At 39.0% G+C, this 19,522-nt stretch overlaps 2 protein-coding genes across 3 annotated transcripts in view; one reads left to right on the plus strand and one right to left on the minus strand.

The window, feature by feature from the left end:
• clcn7 (chloride channel 7) overlaps positions 1-9,690 on the minus strand; it is an 18,028-nt gene extending 8,338 nt beyond the window's left edge. Inside the window, exons 1-14 of one of the 2 annotated variants that reach the window (XM_016678375.1) lie at positions 9,418-9,690; positions 8,286-8,363; positions 5,290-5,358; positions 4,650-4,715; positions 4,407-4,539; positions 4,047-4,156; positions 3,757-3,837; positions 3,604-3,666; positions 3,406-3,489; positions 3,187-3,280; positions 2,329-2,393; positions 2,104-2,220; positions 1,964-2,018; positions 866-926 (exon numbers count right to left, since the gene is read on the minus strand). In XM_016678375.1, coding sequence (XP_016533861.1) covers positions 866-926; positions 1,964-2,018; positions 2,104-2,220; positions 2,329-2,393; positions 3,187-3,280; positions 3,406-3,489; positions 3,604-3,666; positions 3,757-3,837; positions 4,047-4,156; positions 4,407-4,539; positions 4,650-4,715; positions 5,290-5,358; positions 8,286-8,363; positions 9,418-9,531 — 1,190 coding nt within the window. In that variant the 5' untranslated portion in view covers positions 9,532-9,690. The remainder of the gene's footprint in view (positions 1-865; positions 927-1,963; positions 2,019-2,103; positions 2,221-2,328; positions 2,394-3,186; positions 3,281-3,405; positions 3,490-3,603; positions 3,667-3,756; positions 3,838-4,046; positions 4,157-4,406; positions 4,540-4,649; positions 4,716-5,289; positions 5,359-8,285; positions 8,364-9,417) is intronic. The other variant, XM_016678376.1, reaches the window with a different exon arrangement.
• A 2,418-nt stretch (positions 9,691-12,108) lies between these two features.
• Positions 12,109-19,199, plus strand: LOC103147416 (solute carrier family 2, facilitated glucose transporter member 6-like). The gene is made up of 8 exons (XM_007565738.2): positions 12,109-12,673; positions 13,729-14,000; positions 15,069-15,165; positions 15,421-15,520; positions 15,774-15,967; positions 16,426-16,601; positions 16,694-16,965; positions 17,962-19,199. Exons 1-8 carry the CDS (start codon positions 12,620-12,622, stop codon positions 18,288-18,290), a joined length of 1,494 nt encoding a protein of 497 aa, XP_007565800.1. The 5' UTR covers positions 12,109-12,619; the 3' UTR covers positions 18,291-19,199.
• The last annotated feature ends 323 nt before the right edge of the window (positions 19,200-19,522 follow it).

Consider the following 19,522-nt stretch of genomic DNA (forward strand, 5'->3'; position numbering starts at 1 on the left):
AAGTCCAGCGAGTCGTCCATCATTTTCACGTCAGTTTGAAGGCTTTATTAAAAAGATACTGACTTACAGCTCAGCTGTGTTTTTTTTACTGACTTAACCACAACTTTAACCACAATACCACTTCCTTATCTTCTAAAACTAAACTACCGTCACTTAATCACAGAGAGTCTGAATTCATTATACTGACAGTAATCATCCAACGCTCATTACAGTCCAAGCAGCTCCACACCACATGAACACTGAATACTGTGATAAATTACTGTGGAGACTTATTTAGATTTAAAATGTTAAAAATGAGTCATGAATGTTGAACTGGTTTACTCACAGCCAGCTGCGTTTTATGACACGTTAGTGTCATTTAAATGTTGAAACAGATATGAAGACAAAAGATTTATATTTATGTTGTAGAGATGCTATGGAAGGTTTTCTGCGGATTAAAATTAAGATGTGCATCTATTTAATGCATTTAGTTGTCCTTTTTTAAGTTTGTTAAATAATTGGTTTTCACTAAAACCCCCAATTCTAAAAGAAAAAAGAAAAAATATCCTCTGCCATCATTTTCATAATCAATTAATTTGCAATGATTTAAACCCTTCTAAGCTAATAAATCCTTCAGCTTGTTAAATTATTACCATCGTCCAGTTTTGGACCAGGAAAGTGTTTTTACTGGGAGTTTGAGCTCTTTATTTCTGACTGGCTTCAGTCACGAGACGTTGATATTCTGAGCAGATCTTCTATTCAAAACCTCCTCGTCTTGAACCAACGCCCTTTTTCTTTTTAAATAATGCAACAAAATCTCCCAGCATGCACGTGTTACCCCGCCTGATGCTTCAAGTTTAACCTGAGCGTTAAAACCGGTCCATACCTGATCCTGAAGATGGTCAGCCAGTAGTTGAGAAAGTTAAAGAAAGCTCCCAAACCTCCACCTGGACGACAAAAGAGTAGAAAATTTAACTGGATTTGTTATTTTAAAATCTTAAAAACCCCGACAGATTTAGAGTTTTCAGTATTCTGGTTCATTTTCATGCAACAATAATATAAGCAAAAGTAATTTTCCCTTAGTTTGTATTAATACAATCCCGCATCATCACACTTCCACCACCTTGCTACACCATTTAGAAATTTAATTCCCTCATCACAAACAAATCTCTTTTCATGCAATATAAAAAAATGCTTGGTCTATAATTACAATAACTAAGATTTCCATTATTTCAACTGATTATTGATGAAAATGTGTTTACACTGATTTTCTGACTCAACGTTGAAATCAGTCAAATCCGACTGGTGATCTGCCAGTCAGAAGCTCAAAAATCCAACCTTTTCCCGATCAGTGAACGCACCATCACTAAGCATTACCAGAGTCACTTTCAGAGCCGGTTATTAGTAGCTGTTGGGGATAAAATCAGATTTTTCACTGGATTAAGATTTAAAAAAAGGTTGGGAATTGGTTACAAAGATTCAAAACTTGATTATCTTTTTGTCAATTTATTACCTAATTTTGATTTCTGATCATTTTAAAAGGAAAACGTGTTTTCTATGACGTGCAGAAACGACTCAAGAAAGAAAGACTTGCAGCGGACAACAGCAAAAACCTGTTTTACGTTGCACTTTTTCCTGCACAAAAGGTGCAACATTACCTTAAAATTACTTAAAAGTAAATAAGCTTTCATCAGAAAACCAAGTGAGAAATATTCTGAATGTTGGTCTCATTTATTATGTTAGGGTTCATAAAAAAATATGTAAAACTCAGATAAGGAACCAGACACGAGCCTCTAATCGGTGCATCTTTATTTTTGTAGTTTCGCTTTTCTTCAAGTGGAAAAACACACCAGTATGCGCGACGAGAAAACGCTTAGACACCAAAAACCATTTAGATAAAACCTTCATGCTGTTGGGTTCATTATTTAACTGTAACAGCCATTAAAAATCCCATATATTGGCAGAAACATCAGACTTTTCTCACCTATGGCTCCCATAGCAATAAACAAAGGAATCTCATAGAGGTTATACTCCATCGCCTGTGAACAAGACAATGTTTTAATGTTTTACACTTAGCCAAAAACAAAAAAAAAAAAAAAACAGTAAAATATTAAAGTTTCTCACTTCGCTCTCAAAGCGTCCAAAATTGATGAGACCCGGATTGGAAAGCTCTCCTGGTTTGTTGTGATAGATACTGAGGAAGAAGTTCAGCGTGAAGGTGGAGATCATGGAGGCAAAAAACTGACGACGAAAGGAAGAAAGTCACCAACCGAGGAGATTTTTTAACATCTTTTTACTTTCTGGATCTAAAGCATCATAGAAACTACGCGTAGCGACCACGTGACTTACAATCCTCCACGTCAACATCTGATTCCAGAAAGAGGCTCCTTCCTCCAGAGAGAACAAAACGCCGCCTGTTGAAGGGAAACAGAAGAATCAGTCTAATGATCTATAAATAAACCATCCGTCCCATGTAACGCACAATATATTAGCCTAAAGGTTTTACTCTGTGAGGAGCCATCAAGAAAAAAAAAGTTTTACACATGATGATGGAAAGTAGCTGGAGAAGCATTTATATGAATATGTCTGTATGAAGTACGCACACAGTCAGCAAGCTAAACATAAAATAAATCAATATAATGTCACTTTTTGAACTGAGTTACTTAAATTATTTGCATATCTCTCTATAGCATATTTAGATTATACTACGCAGGAAAATGTTTCAAGACATTAGGTAGACATTAAGTAAAACTTCATAACAGAATATACATGAAGTGAAATATATGTTACGAAAGGAGAAGTAAGAAAAGGAAAAGGAAAGCAGGACACAGGAATGAACAGAAACAGGAAAGAATGAAAAAAAAACAAGCTAAGTAAAGACAGGAGAGGCAGGAGAAAAGGGCTGGATGTAAAAAAAGAAAAGAAGTGGAGGTAGAGTAAAACAAGAAATGAAAGGAGAAAAGAAGGTCACGAAGGTACATAAAAAAGTTGAATGGGAAGAAGGTCCCAAGAAAGGAAGGATGTAAGGAAGACAAAGAAAAAAGGAGAAAAAGGAAAAAAAACGACACAAAAACAGGGGAAGAAAATCAAGGAGCTTCTTTTCCAACTCATAACAGCAAATGAGAAAAAAGCTGATTAATTAGAAAGTATGCTGAACATTGCGCTGTTCGGGGAACTGGCTGCTGTTTTTTTGTGTGTTTTTTTTACCAACTGGGGCTCCAAACGCAGCAGAAACTCCAGCAGCAGCTCCGGCGGAAACAAAATCCCTTTTTTCTGTGTCTCTCCGGAAATATTCAAATATCTACAAGAGCAAAGACGCCCGTCAGAAATCAACTGGGATGTTCATGGGACGAAATAAACTGAAAAGAAAAGGTGAGTTTTCCACAACTATAATGGATTAGCGTGGAGAATCCCACAGGTCCTGACCTTAAAGTCTTTTTTTAAGGAAGTGCTTCTGCCCTGCGAGACGCCAGCGGCTAAAACAGCACCAGAATGGATCATTGGGCCTTCCTAGAGGATTGTGGGTAAACAGCATAGAGAAACAGCATTCAATTATGTAAAAAAAAAAAGAAAAGAAATTAACATTAAAATAATCAAGAAATAAGAAAGACTGAAGCAGTTTACCTTTCCTACTGCCAGACCACCGACCACAGAGAAGATTACACCCACCACTTTTACCACCAAAGTCTGCAGAACCCCCAAAATAAACACATTAATACACAAGGCCCGTCTGATTCCAACCAATAAAATGCACGTGGGTGTTTCAGGTGTTTGTACCTTGAGCCGAACCACCCTGGGAACCTTGACTCCGTTTAGGAAACATTTTATCTGAGGAATCCCACTTCCTGCTGCGATAGGCTGCAAGACACAGGAAGCCATAACAAACAACTTTCGTCACTTGGAAATATTCAGTTTCCACAAAAAAAAAAAAAAAAGGATTTGGTTTCCCATGTCAGCAAGTTGCCCAACCCGACTTAAACGCACTTCTTCAAAACTCATTTCCACTCTTCAGGAATCCAATAAGAAAGCCTCAACTGTTTCCGAACTCTAATAATTTTCTGCTTTACCTCAATGAAGGCGACTATGATGGACCCCCACATGACACAGAACGAGTTGAGGGCAACCCAGAGGAGCAGGGAGATGGACAGTCCGCCTGCTTCTGTAAACTTTACAATATCTGTAAAGGTTCTGAGTCAAGGAAGCTAAAAGTTAGCTCTAATCGACGACATATTAACAGAGTAAAAAGGACAGAAAGACACCAAAAACGTGCAAAAATCATTGCAGTTTCACTAAAGAAGTGATAAAATTTAAATTCATAACACAACCGACCGTGAATTATAAACAAAAAAAAAGTCAAGGCATAAAAATGTTTATTGTACTTCTCTGTTTAGCTACTTCCTGCCTTCTAAACCAAGTCGTCAGGATACTTTCTTTAATCAATTTGTATTTGAGTCCAGCCAGCTGTTCCACCGCGATGTCTATAAAGCAGGCGATGAGGCCCGTCAGGAAGCCGATCAGGCCGCAGATCACCCAGCGGCTGATCTCCAGGCAGCGAAAAGCCTGGGGGTGCAAAACGAAGAGAAAGGGAAAGAAAGCACGAGTCAGGAACCGGAGGCCCAAACACCAGAGGTGCAGCAACCATGCAGAGGACAACATTGTTCTGCACTCACCACGAAGCTCATCCTCCGCTCCTCCTCCAGAAACAGCTGGTTTTCAATGTTATCGTAGTCGAGACTCTAAATATAGAGAAAACGATAGAAAGTCATATTTAACCCAATGAGTCGCACGGTTCAAATTTCTCCTTTCATGGCTTCCAGAGGTTTACGTTTTAAATCACAAAGTTCAATGTTTCACTGGGATTTTATATGAAAGACAAGAAAAAAGTACCAAAGTTGAAGAAAAACAATAGATGGCTTACACAATTATTTACAAGTATAAATTGTAATAATGTAAACTCGATAACATCAATCAATTGTATGTATAAAGCACCCTTCATACTAAAAGCAGCTGAAAGCATACATATCAATATATGCTTTGATATATAAACAGAAAAGATTATTTATGCTCTCGAGTTTCTATTCAATCTAAAAAAAACAAAAAACAATCTAGCCGTGGACTTGTAGCACATTTCTCCATTTATGTTAATTTTTCAAAGTTTAGACAAGTGAAGGGAAATCTGAAATAGGTCAAGTCAGGCAAATTAGACCTTAAAAAAAAAAGAAAATAGAAAAGAAAATAGGAAACCGATATCAGCCATCAAAAGACAACCAGTGCATTGTTGGTTTTCCGCTATAAAGCGTCTTGTTTTACCTCAAACTTAAGTGACAGCAGCTTCTCATTGTGAGGGATCTCTTTGGGTCGCCCTCTCGCTGAATCCTGCTGCATATGACAAATAAAAAAACAAGAGGTCATCATATCAACACCGACCTTTGACCTCTGACCAAAGCCCTGTGGAAGGGGACGCAGAACCAAGAGCTGAAATATTGACGTCAAATATTCTACAAAGAAAAGCTGCAAGAGGAAAAACACATCAGAGACAAACAAAACGGACATTTTAAACATTTAAAAGTCACTTCTAGTAGAAAATACCGACGGATGAAAACTGCAATGATGGTGCAAAAAGCAGCATTTCCTCCAAACTGTCTGGTGTGAAAATATTCAGACACCACAAAAGCTAAAAGCAAGAGAAGATTTATACAGCCATGTTGGATCTCCAGTTGCATATATACACCGTATTTTTCCGGACTACAAGCTGCTACTTTTTTCCTAAACTTTGAACCATGCGGCTTGTAGCCCGGTGCGGCTTTCCTGTTGATTTTTCTTCAACCACCAGGGGGCGCTTTAGCAGGAAGTGAATCATTGGAAGTCAAAATTGGAAATCAAAGAAGAACGTGCCAATTTTCATTTAGAACAAGCGTATGCTAGCAGCAGGCACAATGGAGAAATTTCTTCAAACTCATACCTCATCATCATGGAAACAACACGAAGAAGTTCATATGATGCAGCATTTAAGTTGAAGGCTATCGATCTGGCAGTACAGATCGATAGCCGCTGCACGTAAACTCGACGTGAACGAATCCATGGTTCGACGTTGGAGACGTGGGGCTGCGTCCTTAATAGCAGATTTATTAAGGGCTGCGTCCTTGTGGAAAATGGAGAGCGGCAGAGATATCCGCGTCTTATATACTGTATGTACTTTTCTTTTTTTTTTTTTTTTTACTTTGAGGATGCGGCTTATAGTGAGGTGCGCTCTGCAGTCCGGAAAATACGGGATATGGGTTTTGAAAAAAGGAGGAAATGCTGGTTTGTTAAGTGAAAGTAACATGCATGTGAACAAGCAAATCACAGCTACATGTAGGTCTAACATGCATGGGCTTCTTTAACCCGCCTGCTGGCCCCTCAGCACACAGGTCAAAGGTTTCACTTACAGGCACAGCGGAGACAAACGAAACACACTGGAAATAATGTTTTGTTTACAGTGAAGCAAATCACATGCTTGGAGTCACATTCAGCCAGAAAAATGAACGGCATCTCGTAATGAAAGAAAAACTAATGTGATGGAAACATGTCACAGTCTGTACTGCGACTGCTGATTGATGCCTGATCGTTTTTATTTTTTCTTCTTCTCCCTTGTCAAGCCAAACTTTCGTGGAAAAGGTTCATGTTGTTTGTGTTTACGGAACAATTTAACTCTTTGTTAAACATCATTTTAAAACAAATCATTTCATGTTTAAAGATAACATCCAGTGGCTTATTTTTTTTTTTCCTTCTAAAAAAAATGTGCACGGACATTAAAAGCACCTTTTGGTTTTAAGGAGTGGATTTCCGCTGCAGAATCTCACAAAATAGAGAGAGAAAACGTTGCTAGTTCTACTTAGTGTTTTACTTGGGTTGATGACATCACAACAGGCACCAGGACCGAGGTGATTAGCTGGAAAAAGCAGCCATTAGATTGTAAAAGATTTCAAGTTTCATGTGAGTTGCAAGGAGTTCAACCGAACATGTTTGTGTCGGAGACGGCCAAAGACGACATCAAGAATTTTTCTCAAAGATGTCAAAGTGCCTAAAATCAATTCCTGATGAAGCTGGAGCAAACCGAGACCAAGAGGACACCGATAGTTTTCAGAACTTTAGCTGGTACAAATCTATTTACATTTGTCTGAACTCATCCTATAACCTCTCTCTTCCCGACTGCCGGGTGATGTTTCATCTGCTTCCTCTCGTTTTTTATAGACTGGAATGATGCCGAAAGCATCAGCTTTACGGCGGCTGCATGCGTGGTGAGGCCAAGTGGACTCGGATGCATCAAGAAATTGTTCTTAGAGGTGAACTGGACGTTTTTCAGTAGATGGGATGGATCATTTCAGGCTGCAAAACGGCAAGAGAGAGCAACACTTTCAAAAGATGAACAAAGTGCCTCTGTTTTTATCCTTTTGAACTTTTTTACCTCCGTGTCAGTGAAACATTTTGAATTCGGAAATGTTGGCAGACATTTCGAAATAGGAGTTAATGCAATAAACTACAAACTAGTTTCAAAACAAGGAGGATTTTTATTAAAAGACGTGAATATGAAAAGAAGAAATACAAACGGACATACTCAAAAAAAAAAAGACTGATCAGTTGCCTGATATGATGTTAGAAAAAAATTTTTTAACAAAATAGCACAACTACAGTGGTCCAGAAGAGTCAAGCAAATATAAAAAAAAACCACAACAGAATTTAAGCGAAGTCGACAGCTTTAGCTTTCTTAAATCTGTTCTTTATGTACTTCGTTTGACCCTCCTGGACCACCATACAAAGCCAACGAGGAAAACTTACAACATAAAACTACCTACAAAGAGCTTGAAATGCTTAGATTTAGTGTGTGACCAGTTTGATTAAAAATGAGGGATTGTTTTTCCTTTTTTTCAGCTGGATCTTGTTTGAAGTGGCCATTTCAGTGGCTTTATCTGTCAGGATCTCTGGGTGGTCACACTAAGAAACGCATGCCTTGCATTAATTCATTACTCAAGGAGCTCCACAGTGGAAACCATCAGACATGTGCCCTTTCAAGCAGACAGGATTACTCATCCGTCACTGGGCCGCTCTGGCCGCCACGGTGTCAGCTGTTCTAGGTTTCAGTCCAGCCAAATCCAGTGGAAAGCAGCTGAGACTAACAATAATCTGCGTGAATTACACCATTTATCTGAGCTCCCTGCTTAACACCACAATCAGTTTCTTTATAGGTGGTAAAGATGACGAATGGGAGCGACAGACATGGAAAAGGAGAAGAAAAAAAGTACTGGCGACCGGATCTCAGACTTTACCTCTTCTGTGGTTATCTCCTCGTCCAAATCCACTGTGCTCAGTCTGCCTATCTGAAATACAGTGCTTCCACTTGACATCTACACACACCACATACAGCAACAGAAAGAGTGATGGCTTTGTGTGTGAATTTGAAACTGAAGTGACAACATACAGCTGGCTAAGTCAGAACATCGTTGAAGAGTTTGTCTATTTCAGCAGCACAATTCAAAACGATGTAGATTCAGTAAACACAGAGCACAGTTGTTGACGCCCTCTAGAATGACGATATGTGCCTCTAGAGAAGCCCATTGTGGCCATGTAGCTTCATGGAAAGTTAAGTGGAAGAAAAAAGTGTAGTAGAAATGTGTAAAAGCTGATTTTATTCATGTACCGTACTGGTTTACATATTTTTTATTTATTTATTTTACAAAAACAATGAGATGATCACAGATTGTGTTCTGAATGTTTTTCTTCCACTTAACTTTACATTAACATACCTAGAAACAGCAGCCGTAGTCATCATAATGAACAGAAACAAACGCCGGGATAAATTCACACTGTGGTGTAATTAAGCTATATATGCCTTTAAAGTGGACCACTGAAATAAATTAACTTTTTGGTGATTATTAAATGCTTTTTATTATTTGTTAACCATCGCATTTAGATACTGGAACTGGCTTCATTAGAAGTTATCCATCAGCATACAGCAGATCTAATAGCCTAAATTGTTTTGCTTTTTTTTAGGGTTGATGTGACTAATATTAATGACCTTCATGTTTTAATCACTTATTTTCATTAAACTATCTTAGTTTAGGGCCAATAGCAAGGACAAACATTTCTAAATACTGTTATATGACCCACTTCCTGGTAACTAGATCTAATTATGCACAGTAATAACATAATTTAATTGGCGCTAATCTGCTTAGATTCCAGCTTACTGTTACTTGTTATTGCGTCCAAATGCAACCAAAGCCATAACGCATCACAAAAACAGGATTCCTGTTGATGCATTCCGTTTCCTGCTAGTAAACATTTCCGCCATGCAGCGTTCAAAACAAGATTCAAGAGAACCTTACAGTACTCTTTAACACATGACTTTGCACCTGATGTAGTTTATAGTGGGAGCAGCTGTTAGCCACCGGGTAGCTGTACCTGTCTGAGGGGTCTGGACTGCTCGGAGCCGTTCAGCAGCGGGGTTTCCTCCCCGGCCGCCCCGGACTCGTCGCCTCGGCTGGACCAGGACACTTTCTTGGTGATGTTAGCCATGTTGGACTCTGGTAGCTCGTCACTGGGAATGTAAACAGATGTTCTGCTTTGTTTCCCCCCAACTAATTGCAGCTCCTACCGGTGCTAGCTGCCACTTTTCCGTCTTCTCATGATCACTCCCGCAACTCGTGACGCTCTGTAAGGATCGCGTGCAGGGTCAAAAATATTTTTTTTTTCGTTTTTGTGTTGCATGCCGGGAACTGTAGTGTTATGACAAAAGCGAGCGTTGAAAGTTGTTTTTGCTCATATCTAGTTATGTTTTGAGGGCCAAAAATAGTGATATTTTTCATATGAATACATATACATATATATTTAATAAATAAAATGCAATTGGAAATAAGTAGTGGTTTAAATAAGTGATATATTTCTCTTTTAGTATTAATTTTTAGCCACATTGGAGTGCATTTGAGTTGGTGTGGGAGCAACCAATCAGATAGATAGATAGNTAGATAGATAGATAGATAGATAGATAGATAGATAGATAGATAGATAGATAGATAGATAGATAGATAGATAGATAGATAGATAGATAGATAGATAGATAGCAATAAAGTAAGTCAACTGCTTATTAATCAATCAATAGTGATATTTATTGACCCAATAGAAATTTCTAACAAAGCTTTCTAACAAAGGAGTTTCATGGCCAGCTGTTTCCATAGAGCTTCCTCTGTGAAAGTACTATTATTTTTGGAAAACATTGTCTATTTATTTGAAATCAACTGCAAATTCATCATTTCCAACAAAGCCGTGAAAGGACTTGTCTCACTTCTTGTTATTCTTCCCTTTTTTTTTTTACCAGAATAAACAAGGGCATAAAAACACAGAATAATTATATATCTATATTTAATTAATAAATGGGGATATTAGTTTTATTATTATTTATTATTATTAGTGGAATAAAGTCCACAAATATCAGGTCCAAGATCTATGGACAAAATAAAATGATACACAAAAAAGTATTACATCGTTTTGTTGTGTTTTGTTTAGATCAGGGCTTAACGTGCTTTTGTTGCAGTCTTGCATTTATGTTTGTTTCCCAAATACTTTCATTTTATGCCTATATTTCTATTATAACGTCTATTAAAGTTCAATATGAATAGTTTGGTATTATTGTAGCTCTTCTGTTCAATAAACTAACTTTGCATGTGTGCATGAGTAGGCATGGGACTAATTCAGTTCAGATAGTTTGTCCAGCTAGTTCACATCAAATGCAGTTTTAAAACACCCAACAAGACAAACGTGTTCAACTCATATTAAAGTTTTTTTCCTGTTTGGTTTAGAGGAGAATAGTTTTGTTGTTTTATAGCACAACAAAGGGTCCTTTCTGCTTTTTAGCAGTCTAAGTGTAAAACAGCAGTCGGTTTGTCTTTCTGTCAAGATGAATGAACAATAGAAGAAAGAAAAATGTTTAAAAGATTCAATCAAATCTAATGAAATATTCATAGTTGTAGGGCAAGCTTGCAGTCTCATTCTCCACTTGTGCATAGATGATACTGTTAAAAAGTCAGCAATTTAGAAAAGGATCTATTAATTCCTGACTGCAACTTGTGAAATTTTGTAAAGTGTTTACATTTCTGATTAGTTTTTTTCACAATTACTTCTAGTCGACATGCAGAGACCAATAAGGTTAATTACATTACTGTTATTTATGAATTATTTTAAAGATTGTGCAACACTGTATGACACAATCATATCTCCACCTTCTTTGCAAGCAAGAAGGGGAAACACAAGTGAAATCAACCACACAACAGTTAACACAATAGTTAGCATTTCCTAATATGGGAAATATCAGGAAGTATGTCAGCAATTTAGTTAAAAATACAATATGACAAAATCTGGAGTTTTCTGCCATCCTCTAGGCAATACTAGGTTTTCCCTTAATATTGTAAATGAGAACTATTTAAACATTTTATCTTTTATCACATGACTTTGATGTGCTATCATCAACTTACACGGAACATATTAAACTTTCATGCATGAGTTTTAACACCTAACCAATTTTTCTTGTGAGTTTAAAATACTTTACTATGTTATAGTAACTATAATTCATGGTGTGAATTTGGCTCAAAATTCCAATGCAAAACTATTCGTGTCCCTTACATTTTTTTCTGATTTTATCCCGTTAAAATCAAAAAACCTCTTTGCATTTTGATTAACCAACACGAAGATGTTCATAACTGTAAGGTTTAAGTTCAATATCTGAAAAGTGCGGCACACATTTTTTTTAAGTTAAGATCTAAGTCCAGTTGCGAATCTGTGGAAGATACATCTTCTCCATCCAATCATGCAGCTTTAAGTTATTTTGCGATAGATTATAATAATGTTGACAAAGTGAATCATTTTTGCAAAGCGCTCTGAGTTTGTTTGACTGTGTGATGCGGTTTTTAAACCTCATGATACGTGGGTCGCGGCTGAAACAGCGTGTACTTTCCTTGTTCCCTCTCGTTTAGTTAGAGGAGGATCCTGAACTCTTCTTCTTCTGCTTTCTTTCTGAATGGCCCAATCTAGGAATCACATGCATAGCGGATCTCTCCCTTCTGCTTCCTGACTATGATGTGACTTGATTTATATGTGCAAAGCGGAAGTAGACGATTTTGCTCTTTAATCTGTTGAATCTGCTCAGAGCAATATATATAAAATACTTTCAGGTGACAGCTTTAAACATTAACATCTTTGTGCGTTTTTTTTTTTTTTTTTTTCACTGCAGAGGAAGAGTAAAACTGTGGTCAGTTCAGCTTCCCTTCCAAACAGATTTTTTTTTACTTTCAGTTTTGTTTTGACCAGCTGTGATCTCTCCCGTTGCCCCGGACCGTTTGATTGAGTCATTCATGACCTGCAAGCGTAACACAAAAAGAACTGCAGCGCTTCAGGAGGGAGATGTTATCTTTTTTTTTATTATCATTTTGTTTTCTATTGTTTTTCTAACGGAACATTTATGACCAGTTTCCAAGTGCACAACGGGGATATTGTGCGCGTACCGGGAAATCCCGTTAGGCAATAGCTTATTTTTCCTCACAGGAAATTAATCAAACGGTGACTTTTTAATTTTTTTATCTATCGAGCCGCTCCACAGCCGTCTGAGACAAACATGAACTCCGAGAATACGCCATTGCTGCGAAGAACTACATCATCTCTGTCAGAGGTTGGAAATGTTTATTTTTAACTCTTCTTTAATGCTTTGCTTCAATTGGTCGCTATGTGAACTCTGCAACTCTTCCATCCAACCATGCAATCTCCATCTTTAATGTTTCAGGTTTTATTCAGATTGTTCTGACATCGTTCCAGACTTTTAAAAAAAACGAGAGGAAGCAAATAAAAACATCACAAAGTAGAAAGAGAAACGGAGGAGTTCACACGAATGTATTTGTAAAGTTCTACGTCTCGGTTTAATTCAGCTTCATCAGCATCCGTCGTAATGAACGATCCATTTTGTCAAAAAGCAGTTTGTGGTTGAAACTTGAAAACAAAACAAAACAAAAAAGTTAATACGATCTAATACTGAAGTGAACTGGTTCCAAAAGAGTGTGCACAAATTAAAAGTGCATTCTTGCAGTTTTAACATTTTTTTAAGCCTTATATTGTCAGAGGGTGTGGTTGGTGGTGGTGAGAATGAACGCGGAGACCCAAATGAAGGATGATGATGATGAAGAATTTAATCATGAGAAGCTCACAGTCCAGGATCTCAGGCAAAACGGCAGAGCGGAAACACAGAGAAACTGAATTCAACAGACTGACAAGACGAGCTAATGCAGACACAGGACTTAACAGTTCAACTGTGCCGGCAGACGAACTATCATCAGACAAGGACCCGACAAGAGACAAAGACAACAGGTGGACTTAAACACACAGGGAGGGTAATCAGGGATTGAGACACACCTGGGAAGCAATCAACAGGGAAGACAGGACAGGAACAAGGCTAAACACAGAAAACCTCAAAAATAACTGCACAGAAAACACAGAACCTAACATATTTTCAGGTAAAGCGAAGTACAAACTGTTATTGTTTTTAACATTTCCTTGATACTGTAGATCGACTTGATGAAAGACACCGTGCAGTTATAGTTTTATGCTTGAATCGTGCAATAATACAGAACTGCTAGATTTTTAAAAAGTTAAAGTTATTTACTTAGCATGGAATCATATAATTTTTGTTTTGATAGTTTTTTTTCTTCTCCTCTCCACCTGCCTTTATTTCAGATCAGTAACTCCAGATTGTATCTAGCCGTGTTCTCAGCAGTTCTTGGTAACTTCAACTTTGGTTACTCCCTGGTCTACCCGTCCCCCGTCCTGCCGAAGCTCACAAGTCCCGATGCAGACCCTCGGCTCCGATTGGACCCGAACCAGGCCGCCTGGTTCGGGTCCATCTACTCCCTGGGTGCAGCAGCCGGGGGTCTCGGGGCGATGCTGCTCAACGACCTGATTGGACGGAAGATGAGCATCATGATGTCAGCGGTTCCCTCGACCGCTGGGTGGGTCCGGCTGAGAAACCAAAAGTTACTGACATGCAGCTTTTGTGTGGATTATAAAATACGCATAAAAATAGGAACAATGAACTTGAGATTGCAAACAGTTCATTTCAGTAACAAGCCCTTTATTGGCCCATATCGTGCAAATCTGACTCCTGGTATTTTGTTTCTTGGAGAATATTGATGATTTTCTTTCACATCACAGCTAATCCCAAATTTAATTTCACACCTGATGTATTTAAAATAATTTTCAATCCACTTGGAAGTTTGTTTCTATCTGGAAATGAGATCAAGATTTGTTGACAGATAATGAAATAATGTAAAATGGCTAATAATTTTTGAAGTTTTTTTTGTTATCTATATATTTATTTAGATTTTATTGTAAAATTCCAAGTGGAAAATTATTAAAATCCTTCTTAATAAACAGTGAAAAAGTCTTATTATCCATTACAACAAGGAAACCCAGCATTTAGCAAGGTTTGACTAACATTTACATTTATTTTAAAACCCTACAGAATCTGTGGATCTTATATAAATATGGAATTAAATTACCTGAATGCAAGTTTGTCTGAATGGGTAAGAGAGTGTAAAAAACTTGTGATACAAGAAATTCAGCTAATTATGTTTAAAGAACATTTACACTGTAACAACAAAGATGTGGTTATAACAGGGAACTCAGAGGAAGAAGTGTTAGCAACAGGAAGGGTGTTTTACTGTGTGAGCAATCTCCACAACAAAAGAAGAGGTCAGACTTTAAAGAAATGCCAAGAAACGAGCCCTGATCTCACCACTGAGTAATTATTTAAACCCTGAAATCTAGTCCAGTCTTACCCAGTCGCTATTGTTACCAAAACTGCTGAACCAATTGACTAATGAAGACAGTTGACTTTGGCTAATTACACTTTTTGGCCTGTTTGCAATAGTTTTCTGACTCATGATTGTCAAAATCTGTGCTTGAAACTGGACAGGAAGATATTTTTATTTTTAATTCGCCCCAAAGTTGTAGCTGCGTAGGATTCTGAAACCGCTGTGTTTCAGTAACAACGTGTTGTACATTTATTTGTCTTTCAGATACACGCTGATGGGAGGAGCCGTGAACTTGTCGATGCTCCACGGGGGTCGATTCTTGACCGGTGTTGCCGGGGGGATGACGGCTGCTTCAATTCCAGTAGGTCCAGCTGTCCCTCCGGTTTCCCTACTGGTACCGGATCCAGTACCATAGCGGCGCTCTCTGGCTCATTCTTGTAGCTCCCAAATGCCTTCTAGACCAGAAAGAAGTGATTTCTGCTTCTGTCACGGGGTTGGAGTCCACTTAGAAAATGTCAAATCTTAATGTTTACACACAGACTGCAGCATAACAAAAAGAAACATTAATGCCTGGTGCGCTATACCATATGAGGTGTTTTGTGTTTTTATGCAACAGGTTTACATCTCAGAGATCTCCCACAAAAAAGTCAGAGGGGCCCTGGGCTCCTGCCCCCAGATCACAGCCGTGTTTGGCACCCTAACGCTCTACGCCCTTGGTAACGTATATCTAAGCCCACATCGTCCACACCAAGCTGCTTTTGCGAATAAACAATAAAGAGATAACAAACGAGCGACATCTTTGAAATCTGAAAAAGACACAATACAGGTCATGCGAGGTGCATATTTTTCCTTGTTCTCCTTTTTGCTGAGTCACTCAGGGACATTTTCAGTGACATGTCAGAAAGCTATGTCGGCTATGTGCTTTTGTTACTCCTTCATGCGTTGCTTTTGTTACCACATGACGCACAGGTCTGGTGGTGCCGTGGCGGTGGCTGGCGGTGGCGGGGTGCGTGCCAGCCGTGCTGATGGTCGTCCTGCTGGTGTTCATGCCTTCGTCCCCCAGGAGACTCCTCTCCCTCGGCCAGGAGCAGAAAGCGGAAAAAGCCCTCCGCTGGCTGAGAGGAGCCAAATACAACACGAGCATAGAGCTCAACGCCATACAGGTAGCCGAGTCGGGTTTCTTTGTGTGGCATATTTCAGCAGGAAGGAATTTCAAAAGCATCACACGGCGACGAATTATGAGAACAAGCTGTAAACATTATATGATCGAAGTCAAGCAAATACACATCAAGTCTGTTGATCAATGCTCCACTTACTTTTAATCAGATGCAAACAGATGGGTTTTCAGCCTTAGGATCTACGTTTCAGCATCTTTACAACTTTCTCGAAGTTTTTTTTCCCAGATTTGTGGTGCATAAAAGCTGAATCAGTTTTTTTTTGTGTTTTTTTTTTTTGGTTCTGCTTCTTGGGATTCGAAGTAGAACGTAAGAAAATGTGACATTTTGTTTTAAACTGGAAGAGAATCGTTTAGGTTTTAATGGAGGTAATATTTACTCGGAGCTAAACTGTCAGCTCGAGATCCAGTGACTTATTGTGTGTTTGTCTTGTTTTGTTTCCACAGCACAGCATTAACACGCAGGTTAAGATCACCTTGGCTCAGCTGGCCACGCCCATCTACTATCGACCAATCCTGATCTCGGTTGGGATGCGTTTCCTGCAGCAGATGACGGGAATCACGCCAATTCTGGTTTACCTGGAGCCGATCTTTGCCAAGAGCAGTGTCTCCCTGGAGCCCAGGTTGGGACGTCGCAGGAGAACAAATCTGTTAAAAATGTTGCTCTTGTTCTGTCAACTCAAAGCAGAATCCTGTCCTACTCTGCACCCCTCAGGTACGACGCTGCCATCGTGGGTGCGGTCCGCCTCCTCTCTGTCGCTGTGGCAGCCAGCCTGATGGACAAGGCAGGACGTAAAGCCCTGCTGTACACGTCGAGCATGCTGATGTTCCTGTCCTCTCTGACGCTGACCATGATCTCCCACACCACGCCTTGCCCGGCTGTAAATGTTACAGCTCCGAACTCTGAGCTGGGCAACGCGTTGCAGGCCAGCCAGGAAACGGCTCTGAGCTTCGTCCCGCTCATCAGTACCGTGGTGTTTATATTCGGTGAGTTTTGACAGCGGGCGTCCTCCAACATCACGAAGAACAGGCGCCAAGTTTGAAATGTGACACAGTTTGTCCTCTCTGACCATGTTCAAACTTGAAGCTTATTATTAATACATATACTTTTGAGTCTGAAACAAAACAATGTGTAAAGCCAAGGCAGCTGAGAACACAGCTGAAAGTCCCCAACACTAGAAATCTACCCATTGCCAAACAGTCACCCCAAAAACGTAATGAAAACAAAGTTTCTAGCTTGAATGTGAGTTTAAAATCTCAACCAATTTAACAGAAAGGAAGAACAGGACAGGGAGATTTAAGTCTACAGCAGTAATTTCACTGTGAAAACTACTCTGAGGACACTGTTACACTACAAAAACTGTAAGTCCGTTTACCGTTTGGCACTAAAAAGCCAAACAATGTCATTCATTTGGTTCAGATGATGAGAAAAGGTGCAGCTAATTATCACAGATAAACAAGCAGGAAAAACATCCAGGCAGTTGTTGTAGATCAAGCAAGCAACTCTTTGGAAAGGCATACAAACAGTAAAAAACAAACAAAAAAACAATATTAAAACAAAGGAACTTTATGCTCACAAACAACATCTTTCTGATCTGGATGGTCTATGTCCTGCGACCCACACATTGTATTTGGAGCATACAAATACAGCAAATACAACAGATTATTCTGCAGACACTTTGACTCGTGTGAGACACGCTGCTTGTATTCAGTCACGTGTTGAAGTCAGCGACTGCATGTTAATTTTTCTCATTTACTGTAACTTTTATACTTAGCTCCTCTGGTTAAATTGGCTATTCACTGTTTATTTGTCTACATTCATATCATCAAACTCATTAAACCTTGGCAGGTAGAAACTGTTCAGCATGTTGTCACACCCATTTCATTGAAACAATACACACACACACACACACACACACACACAAAAAAACATAATGTGCATATATTTTGTGCTATGTCATCACATTGTTGGCCGTCTCCTAGGATACGCCATGGGATGGGGGCCGATCACTTGGCTGCTGATGTCAGAGGTGTTGCCGCTGGTGGCCAGGGGCGTGGCTTCAGGCCTGTGTGTCACAGTGAGCTGGGTGACGGCCTTCGTGCTCACGCACGCCTTCACCCTCCTGGTGGACGCCTACGGCCTGTATGTGCCCTACCTGATGTTCACAGTGGTGTGCGTCTTCTGCCTGCTGTTCAACGCCGTGTGTATCCCGGAGACTCGCAAGCGCTCGCTGGAGGAAATAGAGAACTATTTCAGGACTGGACGCACGTTCACCATCAGGCAAAACCATCCCAGTGTGGTGTCCAGCTGAAAACATGAGGTCAATCTGAGCAAAAGGAACCACTGTTGCTTTGAAAGTGAAGCAGTGAAAAGCTAAAGAACCCGAGATGGCAATTTGAGGGGTTTTAAAATATCATTTCTAATCATTGTTTCAAAGCCTTGTAGAAGTTTTCATCTCCTTTGAACTTTTTCACATTTCATCACTGTACAACCACAAACTTCAGTGCATCCCACTGGGATTTGATTTCATAAACCAACACAAGAACACAAGAAGTAGATGTAGCCTTACTAGTGAAATCTTGTGGTTCTGCATGAGAAAATGACTGACTTCTTTCTATTATTTTACATTATTACTCTATAATTTCTCTTTGTGTGCTATTACTGCTACATATCACATCAATTCTAACTTGTTTCACTTGTGCTCTACTCTTAACATTACCTAAAGTAGCCACATGCTGTTGTGGCAAAAGAATAACACTTGACAGGTGTGATGTAGATTTGCCAGAGCAACAATCATCACGTTTTGTGGTAAAACAAAATGACTGACTGCAGATTTCATGTAACTACACTGATAACAATCAGAAAGAAAACTCCAGTAAATTAAAAAAGCCAGAATAAATTGTGGTTATATTTATTTACTATGCCAACCATGACGGTTGGAAACCTAAACCACTGAGCCAACCGGATCAGCTGGGCCGGCCGGGTCTTCCTAGCAGCTCCTGTTTGTTAGTAAATGATGAAAATTAAACTTGCTTACATGAAAATATAGATTATAAATGGCTATTGTAAACATGTAGACAACTAAAAGGGAATACGTACGCATGATATGAAGTAATACCGAGTTTGGTTGAAATGGCTTAATCAGATTTTATGTTAAAATGAGAAAAATAAAATGGTCATGTAAATTATTTTGTGAAGTAAATATGTCATTTCAACTGTATTTTGGTGTGATGTTTAATAACTGCAGCAAATCCAAATTTCTTCAATGTTTGCATCCCTTCATCAAGTTGTTCTGCAGGAACTTAATTATAGGGTATATTTTGGGATCAGGGTTGAACAAGAGTTGGTTTATAGTAGCCAGATGGTAAGTAATTACATTCACTAACAACAACAACAACAACATATATCAGATGGAAGTTATCAATCAACTACAGCACTTTTTTTTAGATCACATTCTAATGGAAGAATTATGTAAGGCCGAGGAGTGGAAAGAAAATAGAAAACTCTTTAGACGGGACATGTTCTAGGAATAATTACATCCAG

Source organism: Poecilia formosa, unplaced genomic scaffold (genome assembly GCF_000485575.1).
Source record: "Poecilia formosa unplaced genomic scaffold, Poecilia_formosa-5.1.2 Scaffold182, whole genome shotgun sequence".
In the NCBI taxonomy this organism is placed as follows: Eukaryota; Metazoa; Chordata; class Actinopteri; order Cyprinodontiformes; family Poeciliidae; genus Poecilia; species Poecilia formosa.

What these genes read in the sequence shown, in the direction of transcription:
- LOC103147416 (XM_007565738.2), top strand. Translation starts at nt 12,620, where the DNA reads ATGAACTCCGAGAATACGCCATTGCTGCGAAGAACTACATCATCTCTG. An exon ending in GCGGTTCCCTCGACCGCTGG is followed by an intron (nt 14,001 to 15,068) that starts GTGGGTCCGGCT and finishes TTTGTCTTTCAG; the next exon opens with ATACACGCTGATGGGAGGAG. An exon ending in CCTAACGCTCTACGCCCTTG is followed by an intron (nt 15,521 to 15,773) that starts GTAACGTATATC and finishes CATGACGCACAG; the next exon opens with GTCTGGTGGTGCCGTGGCGG.